Source organism: Colobus angolensis, unplaced genomic scaffold (genome assembly GCF_000951035.1).
Source record: "Colobus angolensis palliatus isolate OR3802 unplaced genomic scaffold, Cang.pa_1.0 Scaffold183, whole genome shotgun sequence".
NCBI classification, from domain to species: domain Eukaryota; kingdom Metazoa; phylum Chordata; class Mammalia; order Primates; family Cercopithecidae; genus Colobus; species Colobus angolensis.
In genome coordinates, this window is record NW_012114966.1 from 2882901 (window position 1) to 2903056 (window position 20156).

The 20156-nt window shown below is 45.2% G+C and overlaps 1 protein-coding gene across 3 annotated transcripts in view; it reads left to right on the plus strand.

Moving 5' to 3' along the window:
- The window catches only part of ARHGAP26 (Rho GTPase activating protein 26), a 474474-nt gene extending 468253 nt beyond the window's left edge, over positions 1–6221 (plus strand). For all 3 annotated transcript variants that reach the window (XM_011939748.1, XM_011939749.1, XM_011939750.1), the window contains one exon: positions 4411–6221. In XM_011939748.1, the coding sequence (XP_011795138.1) occupies positions 4411–4499 (89 nt within the window). In that variant the 3' untranslated portion in view covers positions 4500–6221. The remainder of the gene's footprint in view (positions 1–4410) is intronic.
- The last annotated feature ends 13935 nt before the right edge of the window (positions 6222–20156 follow it).

Here is a 20156-nt window from a genome sequence, read left to right on the forward strand (position 1 = left end):
GGCCTCCCATTGCTCTGAGAATGACTTACAAGGCCCCCCAGGGCCCAGTTCCTACCCCTCTGACCTCCTCTTACCCTCGCTTGACATCCTGCAGCTTCGCAGACCTTCTTTATGTTCTCAAGTAAGGGCAGCAAACTATGACCTGCCAGCCTAATCCAACCTGCCACCTGTTTTTGTAAATAAAGCTTGACTGGAACACAGACACTCATGCCTTTGTGTCTGCGTGTTATCTGTGGCACTAATGGCAGAGTTAAGGAGAGAGACATACTCACCGTGAGGCTCTTTAGGAAATACAGGCCCACCACTGTTCTAAAATCACTCCCAGCTTTTTCCCATTGCAGGGCCGCTGCACTTGCACTACCCGCTGCTCTAGTCTTTCTCCTTTCACCACTCCCTAAAATTATATGCTTGCTTATTACTTGATTGTCCTGCGGAGCAAAATCTTGTCTGCTTGTTCTGTGCTATGTGCAAGGACCTAGCATGGTGTCTAGCATGTGGTAGATGTTCAGTAAACGTTTTTTAAGTGAGTGAATGTACTTTAATTACTCAGGGGTCTGCACCTCTTTTAGTTAAGACTCCTTTTGGGGACAGTCAGCCATTAGAGACCTTAGTCACACACTTGCTCCCTGTCCATGGTGAGCAAAAGAGGGCAGAAGGCATGAGTTGTATGTGCAGGAGTGAATGGTGTACACAGGGGTAGAGCGGAGAGAAAGGGGTTGGCAGGAAGCACACCTGTGTCCCCAGAAGCTTGTATTTGGTATATGCTTGCTGGGCTGAAGAGCCCCTCAGGCAGCTTGCGGCAACACGTTTTGTGTTTGTGTAGCATCTTGGACACTGGTGCAGTTCAGTGTTGCACATTGGCACCATTCAGCCCAACAAGCACTTAGCATCTTTGATGTTCAGAGCATTGGGCTAGGCAACAGCAGTAGTAGTTAAGATGACAGACTCTGGGATCAGATGTCCTGGGCTCTGATTCATTTTCATCGTCTACCAGCTATTAATATTTAGTTTTGGCCAAGATGCTTAACTTTTCTCAGCCACAGTTTTTCATCAGTAAAGTGAGGATAATAGCAGAACCAACTCCATAGTCATTCTGAAGATGAAGGAGGAAATGCAGGTGTGAAGCGCGTATTCGCAAAAGGTCTGCCACCTGGCGTGTGCTCAACATGTTATCGTCCTTATCAGCATGGCTCACACTCTCTGGTTCAATAGAGGCCTGATATAGTGGGAAGGGGGTTGGTCTCTGGAATCAAACAAGCTGAGTTCAAATTTTGGTTCTAGTATTGTGACTATGCACAAATTATTTTACCTCTCTGAGCCTTAATTTTCTCATCTGCAAAATATGGATAATAATAATATAAGCTAGGATCCTGAGAATCAAATGAATCAATATGTCTAAAACTCCAAGCACACGGCAGCTTCATAACATATCTAAGTGTTAGCTTGTATCATTATAATTCACGAGGCAGAAGGGAATTACTGAAGGTTGTTGAGCCAGGAAGTGCTATAATCCAAACCAAAACACACTGAAAAACTAGATAGAGAAGCAAAGCTTAGCACATTTGAACAGCATATTAATAGGACGCATGCATACTATGTGGGATGTACTATGAGCATTTTAGGAGTCTGGAAGAGGAGGGTGCGGGTAGAAGGGATTCCATGGTAATATTTACAAAGGAAGTGGGGCTTCAGGTAAGCCCTAACATGGAAACAGAAGACAGCAGAAAGAAAGGGGGCACTGGTGCTGCCTCCCTCCTCCATTAGTAAATGACAGTTTGCATTTTAACTCAGAGGCATTTGGGCACAGAAAACTTACAGCTCCTAACTTCCTGTGAGCTAGTGAAAATACAGGTTCCTGGGTCCCCTTCCCAGAGATTCTACTTTAATTGATTTGCCATGGGGCCCAGGAATGTGCGGTTTGAATAAGCATCCTGAGGGTTCTGAAGCACATGGTCTGGCATATGCTTTAGTAAACCCTGGCTTGAAGGCTCAGTGAGTCAGCAGTCCGACCCAAAGGCTGTGTTATCTCCTGCCATCCCCTGTGACCTACCTTTTGGCCTCCAGTTTGGAGGGCCTGTCTTGTCCCCTCTAATTCTTCCCTTAGTCCCCAAATTGCATTGGAAATGTTTTCACCCCCGTACCTGTGCTGTGGTTGAACAGCTGGCCAGGAAAAGGAGAAAGATCTGAAGGAGATGGACTCAGTGCATCTGGTAGAGTAACAACTCAACTTGGAGCTTTGCTGTAAAGCAGGAGGGCCTGGCTCTTGTTTTCTGTTTTGTCAGTTTGGTTGCTTTATTCTTTCTAGGTTTTTATTTTGGAGAATGGGTTTGATTTGTTAACTTTATTCTGAACATTTGATTTGTCCTGAAGCTCAGGTGGGTGGTAAGGGCCGTCTGGTTTTACTAGGTCTTTACTAGGAGGGGGTCTTGCTGAGCAGTTGCGATCCAGGATCTCCTACTGACTAGCCTGTACTGAGCATTTGCTCTGTGCCTGGCTCTGTGCCGAGTGCTTTATCCACACCAGCTCCTTACATATTTGCAAGAACCCACTAAAGGGAAGAGGGTCTTGTCACCAGTATGAAGTACAGAAACTGAAGTGATCTTGGAAGCTTTGGTTGGAGGGATAGGCAGAGGGCAGGGGTATTTGGGTGTTCTTTAAGAGTGGCATGGAAGACCTTTGGTAATTGGAGAGGCCAGGTTGCTTTTAAGTTGTGTCTTCTTCCAAGGCACTTCTCTCCCAGACTCTGTCTTGTGTGGGTTGTCATGAACCCAAAGTATCCTTGCTGTTTATTCCTGAGGCTTAGTGATCTGAAATTGGCAACTTTGGAGACCAACAAATAGATGTTTAACCTTGTCTTTTCCTAAGGAGGCACTCAAGGTGTACCCAAAGTTGACTGGCACTGATCTTCTGGAAGATTCTTTTGCTGTCTCCCATTTGCCTCCTTTGGTTTCTGTTCTTGCGTCTTTCCCTACAAACTGAAACTAGAATTCTGTAGCAGTGTCGGAGCGGAAATGCTTTTCTAAAACAAGCTCAGGAAGTCATTTAATTAGCCCAGGAAGGGAATAGGGGAAAATCTATTCTCTCCAAATAATCTTGGAAAATTGGTGCTTTCCTAACACATTAAGAGTAAATGCCCTGCCTCACCGCAGAGTGATCTGTATATCTTCAGTTGACAAGCATGAACATCCTCCACATCTTAGTCCCATGATTCCTTCTCTCTTCCTTCCTGCTATTGACTACCTTGCAGACTCAGCTGGATTTTAGATAATCTTTATAATATCACAATGGTTTCCATGGAGATGGATCATGATGTCACAAAAGTAGATATACATTCTTTGGATACTGAAAAATCAAAGGGCAATAGAGGGAGGAAGAGAAGAATTTTTAAGCTGGTATATAGAGGAGGGGGAAATCTAGAGAACAGGAAAGAAAACTAAGAAAGAGTGTGAGTGAAACAGAGAAATGGCTATTCAAAGGCTATTCAAAATGACAACCACCAAAAAAAAAAAAAAAAACCCAGAAAATTTGCAAGGAAGTTAGAAGCAAGGGGTAAGGATTTGAAGGAAAGTAAGATGATGATGAGAAGCTGGATTGATTGATTGAGACAGGGTCTTGCTCTGTTGCCCAGGCTGGAGTGCAGTGGTGCAGTCACGGCTCAGTGCACCCTTGACCTGCTGAGCCCAAGCAATCCTCCCACTTCGGCACTCCCCCTCCTCCAAGTAGCTGGGACTACAGACACGCTCCATCAAACATGGCTAGTTTTTGTATATTTTGTAGAGATGAGGTTTTGCCATGTTGCCCAGGCTATTCTCAAACTCCTGGGCTAAAGCAATCCACCTGCCTCAGCCTCCCAAGGTACTGGGATTACAGGCGTGAACCACCAGGCCCAGCCTCTAGATGCTGGATATCTTTAGAGACTAGTTCTTAGTCTTCTATGGGTACTGCTCTGAGGACATAGTTGATACTGGGCAGGCCGGTGGGTGAGTACGTGGGAGGAAGGAAGGAAAGAAAGGAAGGAAAGGAAGGAAGAAAGGAAGGATACATACATGTATGGATGGACCAGGACAATTGTTGCCCTCTAACCTACATAGTAGGAATCTGTCACTTCTTTGTAGTTTAAACCAGGAGCTTCACAAAATCTATGAAACCCCTAAAATTGTATGCAAAATTTTGAATGTCTGTGACTGTTTCCTTTTTCATTGTGAAGAAAGTTTTCAGGACAGCTTTCATCAAAAGGCTTATATCCCACAAAAGGTTCAGAACCTGTAAACTTCTAGAATGATATAACTTAATAAGTGATTGTACTCATTGTTCAAGCTTCCTTCACACACACACACACCCCACACACATCTGCCGCCTGCTCTATCTGTAACGCCATCTATTCTCGCTTTCTCTCCCCTTCCTGTACAGTTCACCCATCTCAGGAGCCTGGCTGGTTGGAGGGGACTCTGAACGGAAAGACTGGCCTCATCCCTGAGAATTACGTGGAGTTCCTCTAACCGTGGGCCCCAGCAGAACTGCTGAGCTTTACATGGTATCCATGACAACTGCTGATTCCAGTGTCGTAGGCCATTTCTCTTTGCCACTGAGAAATGCAGCGTGACTGACTCTGTTGCTACCTGTCAACATGAATGTTTCTGTGAGCTCTGGTGTCACTCATCTCCATGATCATCTCAGCCAACACTCATCAATACTGCAAGAAAAGAAGTCAATCGGCAGAGGAGACCATTTGCTTTTGATAACTAAGAGGAAGACTTGCAAAGCCGTTTTCTCATGAGTACCCTAAATAGGGGGCACTCATTTTGTTTCAACAGTCCAAACGCCCAACCTTCAGAAAGAGGAAGTCAGATAGAAGTAGTCCCCGAGAGCACACTGCGTAGCTAAGTCTGCTGGGGCTGGGTGAAGAAATTGGCGCTGAGATCCAGGCTGGATCCATTGCTTTTGTTTACAGTAGGCACTCTCTCTACCCCACCTCTCAGTACTTGAGACTTAAAGTGCTACAGGCAGTTGAGTCTGTTTGCATGCAGGATGAAGAGGGTTAAAGCACTGTTTATATAAGATCCAATCTCTCACCATCTCAAAAGCAGCCGTTGGCCCGTCATCGGTGAGATACAGTCCAGTCTTCTCATGCACGGGAACACACACACCCTGAGTTTCTCCCTCCCAGGCTAGGAACCTCTCTGCCACCAAGGGCTGCCATCCATCGCCTTGTAACCACGGCAACCCAACCTACTCTAAAACCAAACCAAAAAAAATAAAATAACACATCCTCTTTGCATGACACATTTTTTCTCTCCCCTTTTTGGTATACTTTTATTGAATGGTTTTCTAACAACTTGAAGCACAGGATCAAGGAATTAGGGTGGTCTACTTGAGGCAGTCGGGATAGTAGCTGGGAACTGTTCCCCTTCTGATGAATTTCAGCAGCATCGGGATATATTTGGAGCACACCCTAGTAACCTCTTGAGATTAAATTACATAGTCTTAATATTTCTGTTCCTCCATGCAACTGATGTTTATTTTTTAAAGGGTAAGATGCTGCCTCCCAATGGGTGACACCATCTGACTGGTTTCCCCATGTCTTCCCGTTCACCCATCCCTGCTCCCACCCTTGCCTGCCTCTAACCCACCACTGGCCAGCCCCCTTGCCCTGCTCTGGGCTGCTGAATACTGGTGCTGTGGTGGTTTTCAAGGTTAATTCCTAAGCTAACCATATGGCCTATAGTTTAAAAGGACATCTATATTCACTGCCACTCTGAAAAAGGGAATTACTTCTCAGTCTTTTGAGGCATGAGACTAATATAGGACATTGTGATTCAGAAAGAAACCCAAGGTTAGAGGGTGGGATGGGTACCCTCTGAAAAAGGGAATTTGCTGGTGAAAAGAGGCTGGATCTTGTGGAAGGCTGCCTTGGATGGGGAAGTTCTGCCTGGACATTTCAAATTCACTTGGCCTTCAAGCAACAGAGTCATCCATATCTTCCACATGTGAATGTCATTGCAAAGGTGACTCTAGACAAACTACAAACCGATGGATGATCAGGCTCCCCAGGAGCCCCTTGGATGGCAGCGTTGCTTCAGAGTGTTTCCTGTTTCTGGAATTCCTTGTTAGGGAACTTCAAAGAAGAAAAGAAAAACTTGAATTGTGTGGAATTACTGTATCTTTTACTTTTTTTTTTTTGAAAAGATAAACTTGTAAATAGAATGATTTGAAATACTATATGGCAAAGTTTTATATTTGATATTCTTTAAGCTAGTTGCTCACATGCTTAGTCTTCAGTTGCTGAAGAAGTACGTTTAAGAGGGAGAGGGGGCGGCAAAGCTGAAGAGAGTCAAGGTCACTGTCCCCGCTTCGGCCTGAAGGAAAGAGAAGACATTCCTATGGCCTTGCTCTCTACTGTCCCGTTGGTGGGCATGACACATCAGTGGTGTTCAGTCTTCATGTGTTCCTGAGCATCCCTTGGCCTTTGGATTTGGAGATGGGAAGAGCATCTCCAGGTAATGAGTTTTTCAAAGAATGCCTACTTATTGGTAAGATGAAGCTCAGGATTTAAATAAGTGGGGTCAGGCATTTGATTTTTTGTCTTTCTTCTCAGGTGTATTTCTTGGTACCCCCAAGATATCAGGACAGAAAGAGATGAGTCCATTGCTGTGTTCTTTACTTCTTTTTCTCCACATCTTCTGAGACTTCAGAAATGTGGATAAGCTAGTTTTCAAATTTTGTGTGTGTCTGTAAGTTCTTAAAAAACCAGCTTCTTAGAATGTTCAGTTCTCAGTGTGCTGCTGCTTTCCTTTTTCCTAAACATTTTTAAACTCTTCCCTTTCACCTCCAATTCCCTATGATCCCAAAGGAAGAGGAAGACTCCAGGAGGGATGTAGATTGTGCCATCATAGCTTTACAGGTGGTTTTAAAGTTAACAGGGGTTTGTCATGGCGATTCACTACTCAATTTATCAGCTCAAGGATTATACGACTCTTTTCCAGGAACTCACCCAAGAGCAAGCTAGACACTACCATCGAATCAGGGAATAAGAATTAAGAATGGACAGGACCAAGATAGAACTCAAGAAAGCCATTGGAGAAAACTCGAGAAGAAAGGGAGTATACTAATAGGTTAGATCTGTGGACTTGAGGACAAGAAGACCTTGGGAAATGGGGGCCTCAGGGGATGTGCATTCACCTACTATTGTGTTTCCCAAAGAAAGACCAACATCATGCTTTTAACACATACAATGGGGGTTTTTTATTTGTGTTTTTGTTTGTTTGTTTGTTTGATTTTTGAGACGGAGTCTCGCTCTGTGGCCCAGGCTGGAGTGCAGTGGTGCAGTCTTGGCTCACTGCAACCTCCATCTCCCAGGTTCAAGTGATTCTCCTGAGTAGCTGGGACTACGGGCATGAGCCATCACACCAAGCTAGTTTTTTGTATTTTTAGTAGAGACGGGGTTTTGCCATGTTGGCCAGGCTGATCTCGAAGTCCTGACCTCAAGTGATCTGCCCGCCTCTGTTCCCCAAAGTGCTGGGATTCCAGGTGTGAGCCACCATGGCCGACCACATTTGATGTTTGAATTTGTAATCTGTCCCATCATAAACTTATCTGGAGCTCATGTGGAGGAACAGAAGGCCAAGATCCTTGCTTTGGGAGTGCCTCACAAAGCATCCCTGTAGACACGTGGCCCCAGCTTCACTGCTTGGAAGCATGTCCCTCGCTCCTGAGTTGGCTCTGATTTGAAACCAGGAGAAACAGAGCTGCTGCCAATGGGATCTTTTAGGTAACCCCCTCTCCAGCTTCCATGTGTCTGTGCAGTGCCCATGAGTTGCTGCCAATGGGATCTCTTAGGTACCCCCTCCCCAGCTTCCCTGTGGCTGTGTGGTGTCCATGACAGATGGCTGCCAATGGCATCTTTTAGGTAACCCCTCCCCAGCTTCCCTGTGTCTGTGTGGTGCCCTTGACAGATGGCTGCTGTGTTTCCCTTTGCGCAGCCAGGCTCCCCTCCTTCCTATTAGCTACAAAACTGGATAAACTTCAGAATATGAGCCAACGAGTAGGAAGGAACTTGAAGACTAGAAGATTTTACTCTCTCCCCTATCCATGCCCCCTACCTCTGACTCTGTGTGAACAGGAAACTTTAGGGCAGATGAGGAGAATGAATTGGTTATCAGAGTGGAAGACCATGGCCCGGGATCCCTGAGCTTCCCCAGTAGCCTCCAGTTTGCCTTGTAAGACCCAGGAATCACTTAGCCATAGCCTGAATCTTTTAGGGGTGTTAAGGGCGGCCTCTCACTCTTCCTTCAGGTTACTAACAAAACGTCATAGTTAAAGAATGCCGTGCCAGGAGAAGGTAGCTGGTTTCAAATCCCTGCCCCCAGGCAAGTAAAACCCTGCCTTGCTCAAGACAGAAGATCTTCTCTCCTGTTTTTCAAAATAATCGTATATAGGGATGGACCCTGTGCAGTGTGGCCTGCCGTGGTGTCCTAGAATTGGAGCCAGTCTTTCGCTTAATGTCCAAAGTATTTCTACGGCCAATATGTGTTTTCTTATGTCAGACCAAACTGTCTTTTTGACATCAGTTCATTTTCTTTCGCCAAGTGCTTTTCGGACAGAGAGGCAAAGAGAATGAACAATCAAGTATTGACAGACTGGCATTAGCAGGACAGAGCCATACTAGTGACAAGGGCATTCCAAGGCACTTGTCCAGAGCTACAGAGTTGGGTGTGCCATACCTGCGGCTCAAAGGGAGGGCCTTCTATCCCCTGAGTTTCTAATGCCTGAGAATGGCAACTGCTGTCTCACTAAAAGCTCTGTCTTGACTACAGAGGCTCCAAAACCATTCACAGATGAAGGGGAGGAAGACAGAAAGAAGAAGCCAAAGATAACCTGATCCCTGCCTGACTGTTGGCACCTGTCATCCTCTGGCTTCTGCTCCCAAAAGCAAGTCTGGATGACTGAGTTTTGTGGACATGGCACTCCCAGAATTTGCCCAAGTACTGAATGTTTTGTGAGCAACTGTATTCCCCAAGTAGGTAGCCAGCACTGCAGAAACCAAACAGCTACCTGACTTTAAGAGGAATGACCTAGGTGTTCTGCCAAGGGAGTTATCTGTCATCTCTGGCAAACTTGACAATCATCACTTACCTCGACAACCCTGCCCCACATCCCTTTATAAAGTCAGCAGGATGTCCTCTCACCCACCCTGTGCTGGTGTCTAAAAAATTTATCTTGTCATGCTTAAATGTGTTTGGCAGCCACACCGATCGGCTGAGTGCTGAACCACTGCTCTGTAATTGTAGCATCAAAATGACAACAGCAGCAGAGCGGCAAATCTTGCCCAGCCCCACAGCATGCCTGAGACAAGACTCCAACAAGTAATAATTAACTTTTTTCTCCTGCCGCCTACAGTACCTGTCTAACTAAAGAGCTTCCCAAAGTGGAGGGAAAGGCCATAGAGAGAATCCAGGTGTTATTCAGAGCCAGTCTTTGCTGAAATGTGGTCTTCCAGTGGAAGCACCTGTATTCTTGGGAGGAAAAAGTGCTGGATGCAAAGTAACACCAGGACCAGAGGGAAAGAGGAAGGTGAACTATCCTAAGGAGCTTTGGATACTTTTTTAGAAGGATAAATATTGTGCTTACTGAGGAGAAAAAAAAAAAAGCAATCACAGAAAAATTTCACAGCTAATATGTTTACAAAAGTTGTGCCGGACATTACAAAACGTCTCTCAAGGTGGAATGCTTTAGAGAACAAAGGCTTAGCACAGGCCCAGACCCTTGTGTGGGTATGACATGACGTGACATGTACAAGTCAAAATTCACTTTAGTATAGTCAGAACCAGAGTATTGATAAACAAAATGTTAGTTACCTGGAGCAGTCCTGGAGAGGCTCAGACATCCTATACTGTTGTACATCAACCATTTCTACAAAGTTATCCAGACACCTAAAAGCAGCTTTCTTGGTTATCCAGATCCAGTTTCTTGGTTATGCCAGAATCAGCCTTGTATCTGACAATGCACATCTGTTGATTCTAAAGTATATTTGTGTGTGTATATACAGCACATATTTACATCTATGAAGACACAGAGACCCACATGAGCTGGCACTTGCTGAGCCTTTACAGCCTTTAAGACTTGGAGGTTGAGAGTTAGAGACAGAAGAGAGGCTGTTGATGGCCTATTAAAATGATCAAAGATGTAAATTCAGTGCCATTTAAAAATTGTTCATACTTATCAAATGATTATCTACAGCTACATTCTTTGTTAACTTATTTAAAGTCATGTTGCAAAAAAGGTCAAACCCATGAATGCTTAGTAGCTAAGGCTAGTGTTCAGAAGCACTCTAAAAGACATTTTGTCCACATTTTGGAAAAGAAAATATTTGCATGTTTAATCATAATTTAGACTACCTTTGAGTATACTGTAAAGTGCTGTGTGATATAATATCAATAAAGTACTTATTAAATGGCACTTTAATCTTTTCTTTTAAAATAACGCACTGTTCTAAACTTCAGTATTGACTATTATTGACTGGTGCATAGAATCCAATGCTGTAATTAGAAAGTAATCTGTGACTAGAATAGACCTTTGTCCTGTTAGTAGCCCTGTTGCCATGTTCAGGCTTTTAAAAAATGTGCTTTTGTGTCACAAAATACATCTATAAAGAAAATAGAATTTCTGTTCAGAGGCCTCTGAAACTTGGCTTTCTTACATTTGGTTGGTTTATGTGACAATCCCTATGAAATGAGTGAACGTATGATTTTTGAATTAAATGTCTTTTCCATTTGGTGGTATTTTCTTGAGTTTCTGATAGAGTTTGACTCAGTACATACTTTAATATGTCTTCAAATAAGCATATATAGATGATGATCCAAGGTCGCGAGTCTTGGCTCCTGCAGTTTTTGGTGACAACCACAGTGCTGATTTCTGATGAGCTCTGAGAAGCTTTGCTTTCCATTTAGGAAGAGGTCAGATGCTAGGAAACTTGAGAATTTGCTCATCAGGCATATTAAACAATTGAGCCCGAGGAGTCACAGTCCACTTCACATTTCTAACTTTCTTCCATTAGAATACATATTGTTTTATTCTTCCTAAATTTGATTTTCTAATCACCTGTTTTCTGGAACCTCATGAACGCAAGGATGGAATCATCAGAGCCAGAACACAGGCAATGCCCTCGGCACAGCTGGCTCATAAATCAGTTGTTGAGAGCTTGTCGCGCTCTGTCCCAGGCCAACCCAGATCACTGAGTCTTCGCATTCATCACGTCCCTTCCAGATACATTCTGAGTGGCAGCCTGGGACCCAGGCTTCCAGTGAGCGCCCAGCTTCCGCCGCAAGCACAGAGGGCTCCCTGACATGCTCAGCGGAGGGGGCATGGGGAAGCCAGCGCTCTGGGGACTGAGGGTGAGGCTTCTGGCTTCAGAAGCTTGCCCTGGGAGAGGAGGAAGGGATGTGAAGCTCCTTGGTCCTGGTTCTAAGGGGAAGGGGGCTATTTAAATGCGTGGCTCACACGTGAGCCGTCTACTTGTCCTCATTTGCCACTTAAGGCCCTGGTTTACCCCTGTGAACAGCACAGGCTGGCAGCAGCTGCTGCCCTCACTGAGCTGACAGCCTCCTCTGGAAAACTCCCCCAGCACCCAACGCCTCCCACATGTGTGGGTCATCCTGTAACTAGGCAAGGCTTTCTGAGCATGGCGTACATCTATGTCTGATCCTTCATGGAGAGAAAGAAATACGTGGTGTGTATTTTATCTTTGTCCTTGGCCTTTCCAGTAGATTTCCCAGTTACTTCAACTTTCATGCCTTCCTAGCAGAAGGTTTTAATTTCGTTTTGCTTTTAGCAGCCACTCAGAGCAGAGCGCAAACTGTCACGTCCTGTGGTTTTAAGCTTGGTGTTTTTCACTCAGTTCTGACTGCATGATTAGTCCTAAGAGCACCTGGGTTAGAAGTGGATTTGATTGACAGTTGAAATTAGGTAAATGTTAGAGAGTGAGTGTGATGAGAGATTTTCTCAGACCCCAAACATGCTTGCTCATGAGAATTAAGTCGTGGCTCTAATTTCTTATTTTCTCAGTTCTTTCTCAACCTGCACTCAGATACCACACTTCTCTCCTACCTGAATGTGTCAATGTCATTGGCTTGGCCTGCTTTTAATAGCACCAAGCTAAGCTGCCACTAATTAACTATGCGAGGTTAGTCAGTATTGGCTGACTGCAGCCTGCACAGCAGCCAAGGGAGGCTCTAACCTCCATGGTAACTGCTCGGGGTGGGTGAGGTTCCTCACATGGAAGAGCTTTGAATGACCATCTGCAGGGAAGGGGCATGCCCATGCTGGGGTACATACTTCAGAAAGCCACCCTGCAGCACCCAGTCAACATCAGACAGTGAGGACCAAAGCCAGAGGTTTTAAGTTGAAATGATCAGCACGGAGACCCTCTGTATCCCACAGCACTTAGCAACTCCTGTCACACTAAATCTGTCACGTCTCTTATGTCATTGGCCCCAGGAAGCCTGCTGCAACTTCCTATTAGCTGAAACCCAGGTAACTTTGATGCCTTCCCCAGGCCAACCAGCAGATTAGTAAAAACGTGAGTCCATGGGTTCTTTCTTTGGGTGCCAAATCGCATCTTACCCTCCAGGTCTTGTGCCCACCGTAAACTTGAAATATGTGTTCTGACACTGTGACTGGATGCCCTTTTGGGATTTGGAGGTGGGGGTAGGTTATTGGAAAGAATTATTAACTGTTTTTCTACCTTTTCTGAACCTTCATGACAAAGAAAAGGAGTAGTCATGCTTGCCTCAGCTGTGATGAGCAAGTTGAAATTATGGCAGTAGAGGATGGCCATCTTTCTGTTCCACCTTTTCTCCTATCACACCATCACACCATTTTTCTCCCTCACGTACATTCTACCTATAATTAATTCATGATTTGTCATCAAATGTTTGAGGCCCATCTTGCTCTTAATAAACAGCTCAGTTAGGACAGAGACCAGGCCTTGTTTACCTCTGCCCGGTACCCAGCCTGGGGCTGGCACTCAGCAGGGGCTCATAGCCCCTGGGTGGGCTGACCAAGGGGACAAACATGTGGGAAAAGCACTGTGCTAGAAGGCAGTTCCTCCTTCCTGTTTTACTCTACAGTTATGGTTGGAAGAAAGAAACTGCATGTTATTAGACGTGGGTACTTGAACACAGGGTAACTTTGTGACCCTTGGCAAAAGGCACCGTTTGCTCACATACTGGGATTGGAGCTCGTGGGAGGAAGACCTCCCACCCTCCACTCAGGCACACACAGCCACATTCTTTCCCAGCCTCCTTGGCTGGTGCTAGGCACAAGAAACCATCTGGAGAAACAGCTGACCAAGAGCCAGAGACCCTGTGCTGTCATCGGGGTTACTTACGGGTTGTTTCATGAACCTTATGTGAAACGGGCCTGCCTTCAAGCAAAACCACATCACAGTCACCCCCAAACATAAAAAAAGTATATTCCTTTGTAAAGTCCCTTCACGGAAATTCCACACTGTCCCACAGGAGTTTGGTCTGGTATCTAACACTCTCACTGAGGGAATTCTTTGGGTCTGACTGAAGTTTCCCATGTGGCAGCTTAAGTCCATTTCCGTTCTGTTTTTCCTTACAGTGGGGAGCAACTGGCCATGGCCCATTGAGAGCAATCACCCTCGATTTTTTATGCTTCCATTCAGCAATCACTTATTGACCACCTCTTCCATGCTGGAGCTGCTACAGCCAGGAAGTGTAAGACATGATCTCTGTCCTCAGGAAACTCAAAATTGGCTTCTGCCATAGGGAAATGTACAAGGAACAGCGTTTGCCATGTGGTATCACCATACTAGCAGTGTGTGGCAGGTAGTGTGATGCGATGAGGAAGAGGGATCCTTTCTACTGGGAAATAGGAACCAGAGAAATTTCACAGAAGAGGTGGCATTCAAGATGGACCTTGAAAGATAGAGAAGAGTTTCCCACTTAGGCAAATGGAGAAATGTCCCAAGCAGAAGGACAGCAAGGATCAAGAATGAGGTGGGGGGGGAGAGAGAAATGGGGAAGGTGGGAGTGGGGAGAAAGAGCAGAGAGAGAGAGAGGTGGCTAGGTGGTTAGGTATGATTTCAATGTGACTGAAACATGAGAAGACAGAGCTTTCTGGAGAATTGAAAACTCTAGTCACCCTCACCCACCCCCCATCTTAGCCTTTAGGCTCTATTTTCTTTCAGTGACTGACAATATTAGCTAACATTTAGCTAGGTACCTAACACTGTACTATATTGATCACTGAATCCTCAAGACATTTGAATGAAGTTCTATAATCATCTATAATTATAGATGAGAAAACTGAGGATCAGGGAGGTCATGATACAAGCCAGGTGGCAGTGAACTGAAAGTTCAAACATAGGTCTGTCTGCTTCTACAGCCCATATGTCTTTTTTTTTTTTTTTTTTTTTGAGATGGAGTCTCTCTCTGTTGCCCAGGCTGGAGTACAGTGGTGTAATCCCAGCTCACAGCAGCCTCTGCCTCGTGGGTTCCAGCAATTCTCCTGCCTCAACCTCCCAAGTAGTCGGCATTACAGGTGCAAGCCACCACGCCCAGCTAATTTTTTTTTTTTTTTTTTTTGTAGAGATAGTGTTTCACCATGTTAGCCAGGCTGGTCTCGAACTCCTGACCTCAGGCAATCCACCTGCCTCGGCCTCCCAATGTGCTGAGATCATATGACCTTTTAAAACTTCCAAATTTATTTATAGATACACACAAGTGATTTACACAAATGCATAAACATAATCACATCACACGTGATCATTTTAAAATTTCATGGCAGTTTTTCCTTCTGGTTTTGATATGGTTCTTCCATCCCCCCCACATCAGCCTCCTCCCTCTGCAGAACCAATGTCAGCAACCTCATTTTGCCCTTCTCAGCATTGAGCCCTTCAGAAAGCACAGTCTCTGGCACACACTCAGCCTTGGTTTTGCAGTGGCAGGAATAAGAGCAGGAAATGTTTGGATTAAAAACTTTCTTTCCTCCTAGGAGCCCTCTGCTTACACATCTTGGGTGAATAGTTCCCCATTTCTTGAGCTCTGTGCAGATACTCCTCATTCCCTGGGCAGCCCCGGACACTCCAGCTGCAAGTGTTGGCCAGTCACTTCATCCTTAGGGACGTGGCATGAAGGCAGCCCCCGCAGAGGGCCCAGTTGTGCTTTGCTGGCTGGAAGTATGTAATGTGAAATTTTTAAAAAACTTAACCATTTGAAAATGGCTCCTTTCTCCACCCTGATCCAGCTGCTGACAACAGACCTTCAGGCTCTTACGGGATTGCCAGGGACATCCCATGAGCACGTGTCTTCTTCTGGGAGAACCAGTGTGTTTCTAACCTGATCTGCTAATGCTTAAAAATAGATCATTCTCACGGCATTTGAACCCCCTCTTGAGCCTAATGAGATTTAAAGAAGTCGGAGGTAGCAGAGAGAACATGAAGACTCAAAGCAGATGGTGGGTGAGTATCTGTAGGGCACAGGAACAGTGGGAGTCAACTAAGGTGGGCTTATAGAGCAAGACCCTCACCCAAGTCTCCTACGTTCCCTGAAGGAGGCTAAACTGTTGCATGTTAAGAGGCCAGTCGTGAAGTCTGTCTCGTTGATTCAGCACTTCCATGTTATGGACATTGAACCAGTTGCTGTACATTAGTCTCGTTCAATTCTCAAATCAGCTCTATGAAATAGGTGCTGTTGTTACCCTATTTTGTAGATGAAGAAGCCAAATATTAGTTGGGCAACTTGTTCAAAGTCACAGAGTTAATAAATAACAGAGCAGAGAATCAACCCCAGTGGGCTGACTCCAGAGCTTAACGCTTAACTCCCATACTCTTAATTCCCATACTATTCTAACTCTGGGAATGGTCTCAGAAGCTCCACCCCCCCCAAACGTCCTTCACTTCTTTCACCCCAAGGGAATATCTTTTGTTTTGTCTGCTTGGCATCCAGTACCCCTCTTTCTGGTAGCAGCACCTCTGTTTTCCTTTGGGGAGCCACTGTGCCCCTCCCCTCACCTTGGGTTCCATGGGTTTGGGTGAGCTGGCATCAACCCGTGATCCAACCATGACCCTGTGACCCTGCTCTGGCCTATGAGATCACCACATCTACCCAGCCAAAGTGATTGATTGATTCGGGAATGGGCACAGGGCCTAGTGAAGTCCCCAGTGCCAGGGCTTTGTCCTGGAGAACGGTATACAGGACACAGCAGAGGAATTCATCATATCGGGAAAGAATAGTAAGTGCTCTTTCCCCCAGCCTCAATGTCTCCTCAGCATGAACCCTGTCTGCCACTTGTCTTCATTTAAAGTCCCAGTATAAAGGCCCCCATACTTTATGTTGACTATTTCCTGAGATTTTAATAGTGTACCTCGTAGAAAAGTTGTTTCAGATAGCAAGCAGAAGATGTGAAATATTCATTGCAATATAAAATGGACAAACACTGTCCCACTTTGATCAATCCTGGAATGATTTCACTAAAAGAAAAATCTAGGTCAGGTGCCATGGCTCACACCTATAATCCCAACACTTGGGAGGCTGAGATGGGAGTACTGCTTGAGCTTAAGCGTTTGAGACCAGCCTGGGCAAGATGGCGAGACCTCCATTTCGGCAAAAAAAATTAAAAATTAGCCAAGCACAGTGGCACATGCCTGCAGTCCCAGCTACTTGAGAAGCTGAGGCAGGAGTATCCCTTGAGCCCAGGAAGTCGAGGATACAGTGAGCCGTGATCATGCCATTGCACTCCAGCTAAGCTACAAAGTGAGACAGTCTAAAAAAAAACTAAGAATAATAAAAAGAAAAGACTTTATGCCTTCCTCCACTCTGGAAGCAAAGCTTATTTTAAAACACTGACTTTCGTTCTTCATGCTGGGCCAGGAGAAGCCATGACTGGATCTCATAAGAATAGGGAGGAATTGTGTCATACAGAGGCCTCTGCAAATACTTTCCCAAGCACAGTTGATCCAAGTCGTCACTTGATGATTTGGCCCATCCCAGGGGTACATCAGTGTTGAGACATTTCACCCTGGAATTCTTACAAAGGACCCCTCAGTCAGTTGTAATAAAGAATGGCAATACATCATGCCCAGATCATGACATGGAATTGAATGGCATAAAGTGATCCTCAGTTCAGAAAGATGTTCACACACCTTGGGGGCCGCACCCAAACCTGTTCAACCATCCCACAAGCATGAGTCTGAGACACTGGGGGTACCCAGTTCAGACCTTCACCTTCACTGGGGTGGGGCAGCATCGTTGGAGGCCCTGAAAGGGGGTGGGTGTATCTAATCAGACTTAGATACCCTGCTGCTGCTCTTCCTCCATGCTGTGCTCACATTTTCCTTGTTTCAAGGACTGCCAGATAAAGGGATTTCAAATCTTTTTTCTTCCTTCCTTTCTTTCTTTCTTTTTTTTTTTTTTTTTTTTTTTTTTTTGATACGAAGTCTTGCTCTGTTGCCCAGGCTGGAGTGCAATGGCATGATCTCGGCTCACTGCAACCTCTGCCTCCCAGGTCCCAGTTCAAGCAATTCTCCTGCCTCAGCCTCCTGAGGAGCTGAAATTACAGGCATGCACCACCACACCTGACTAATTTTTGTATTTTTAGTAGAGACGGGGTTTTACCATGTTGGTCAGGCTGGTCTCAAACTCCTGATCTCATGATCCACCTGCCTCGGCCTCCTAAAGTGCTGGGATTACAGGCATGAGCCACCGCTTCCAGCCAGGGATTCCAAATCTTACAGGAACACCTCCACTGGCAAGGAGGGCACTCCTGGCCCTCAATAGATAATACATTCACTTAAGTACAGCACTTCGAAATGTTCAAGGGATGTTTTTTCTGCTCCAAATTTTCACCATGGCACATTTCTGATCAAAAAATTTCAGAAGCTTCATGTGGCCTGGAAAGGAAGGAAGGAGGGAACGAAAGAGGGAAAAGAAAAAGAGAGAGAATCCTTGCTCCTTAGCATAGCATTCAAGGTTTTTCCCGATATGGGCCCAACCTCTTCTCCAATGCGCCTGCATGCAACTTACGTCCCAGAAGCACTGACTCTTCATCATGTTACAACCATCTGAACCAACATCCATCTGTCCATTCATTCATTCTATATTTATTGGGTCCTTACTTGTGTCCACACCTAAGACTCAGAGCTGTCTCCCACTTGTGTTCCCGAGGTTAACTTGGGCTTACATGCCCTCCACTTCTCCCACCACAAGGGAATATCTGTTGTTTTTGCCTGTGTAGCATCTATTACTCTTTCTTCTGGTAACAGCACCCGTTTTCCTTCATGGAGGCCCCCCCTACTCCTCTCAGATCCCATGGGTTTAGGTGGCAACAACGGTTTATTTATGAACCCAGTCTGGCCTATGAGATCATCAAATCCACTGAACTAGAGTGATTGGTTGATTCAGGAATGAACCTAAGACCTAATTAAGTCCGGGGAGAATCAGTATTCTAGATTTTTTAGATAGGTAGTGGTGAGAGACTTGGTCTGCTAGATTTGGAGCCATGAAGACTGCTGGTGGCTATCTTGTCCCCTCAGTGAAGGAGGCTGCCTGAGATCTGGATAACTTAAGAGCAGCGCCGAGAGAGACAAAGAATAGCAGCACCCATGCCATTGGGCCAGATGCACCTGAGCTTTTCCACTGCATCAGCCAATAAATTCGCATTTTGCTCAAAGCAATCTGAATTGGGTTCTTTCACTTAAAATAGAAATCCTGAGCTCTAGATAAACTCAGGGGTGATTTCTGCACAGCCCTCTGTCCCACTTGATTGTCTACTCCTTTGTGAGGCGCCAGAGAACCTGACATCAAGTGTGGTTCTGTAGGATCTTGAGGTAGTTGCTCCTCTTCTCTGAGTATCAGTTTCCTCATCTTTAAAATGGACATAAGAACACTTCCCTTCTAAGGTTGTGTGGATTAAATGGCATCTATTAATGTGCTCGATAAAGTTCATTGCCTTTAAGTCAATAATATCGTATCACAATATGGATTTTTTTTTTCAATTTGTGGAAGGAGTTGGCAATATCTGGATTTTTCTAAAATGTTGCAGAGCCATTACTACATTCAGCCTGACAGCCTTGGGCATCACCTGGGGCTCTATGGGTTCTGCCCATTACCCCTGTAAAGGACAACCCTACATATTAGGTGTCATCCATTTCTCCCCACTTGCTTCCCTGGCCATGGTCAAAAGGTCTACTTGTGACACAAGTAGACATGTGATAGGGTCTGGATCTGTGTCTCTGCCCAAATTTCACATTGAACTGTAATCCCCAATGTTGGAGGAGGGGCCTCGTAGGAGGTAATTAGATCATGGGGGTGGAATTCTCATGAATGGTTTAGCATCATCCCCCCTTGGTCTGTATAGTGAGTGAGTTCTCATGAGATCTGGTTGTTTAAAAACACGTAGCCCCTCCTCTCTCTTTTCTCCTGTTCTGGCCTTGTCAGATGTGCTTGCTTCTCCCTCACCTTCTGCCATGATTGAAAGTTTCCTAAGGCCTCCCAAGCAGCCATCATGCTTCCTATACAGCCTGTGGAACCGTGAGCTAATTAAACCTCTTTTCTTTATAAATTACTCAGTCTCAGGTATTTATTTACAGCAGTGCAAGAATTAATACAACACCCAAGCCAGAGGCTGTCAAAATGCCAGCGGTCTGGCTTAAACACACGATGCAGGCCAATCAGATTTTTGCTCCTGTGAGTTTGACCTTTGAAGGAAGCTGTCCTTAGAGATGGGTGCATGAGATGAGAGCTCCTGATGTCCAGCTAGGACTGGTGGTCATGTTGCACTGGGTACAAGTTTAAGACACAAAGAGGCCTATCTGCAGAGGCAAGAGATTGGTGCACAAAGAAAAGACCAGAACCAGAAAAAGCAAAAAGCTGCCTCAGTCCTGAACAGCTATTTTCCTAGAAGGACTAGGTTCTTTGCTTGTTTTAGGATCCCAGATGATCCCTGTATCCTTACAATTAACACCTCATTGTATTTGGGTGGATTTAAGTGACTTCTCTTCCTTATAACCAGAAAGCCCTGTAGTAGTCTATTCTCACGTTGCTAATAAAGACATACCCAAGACTGGATAATTTACAAAGGAAAGAGGTTTAATGGTTTAACTCACAGTTCCACATGGCTGGGGAGGCCTCACAATC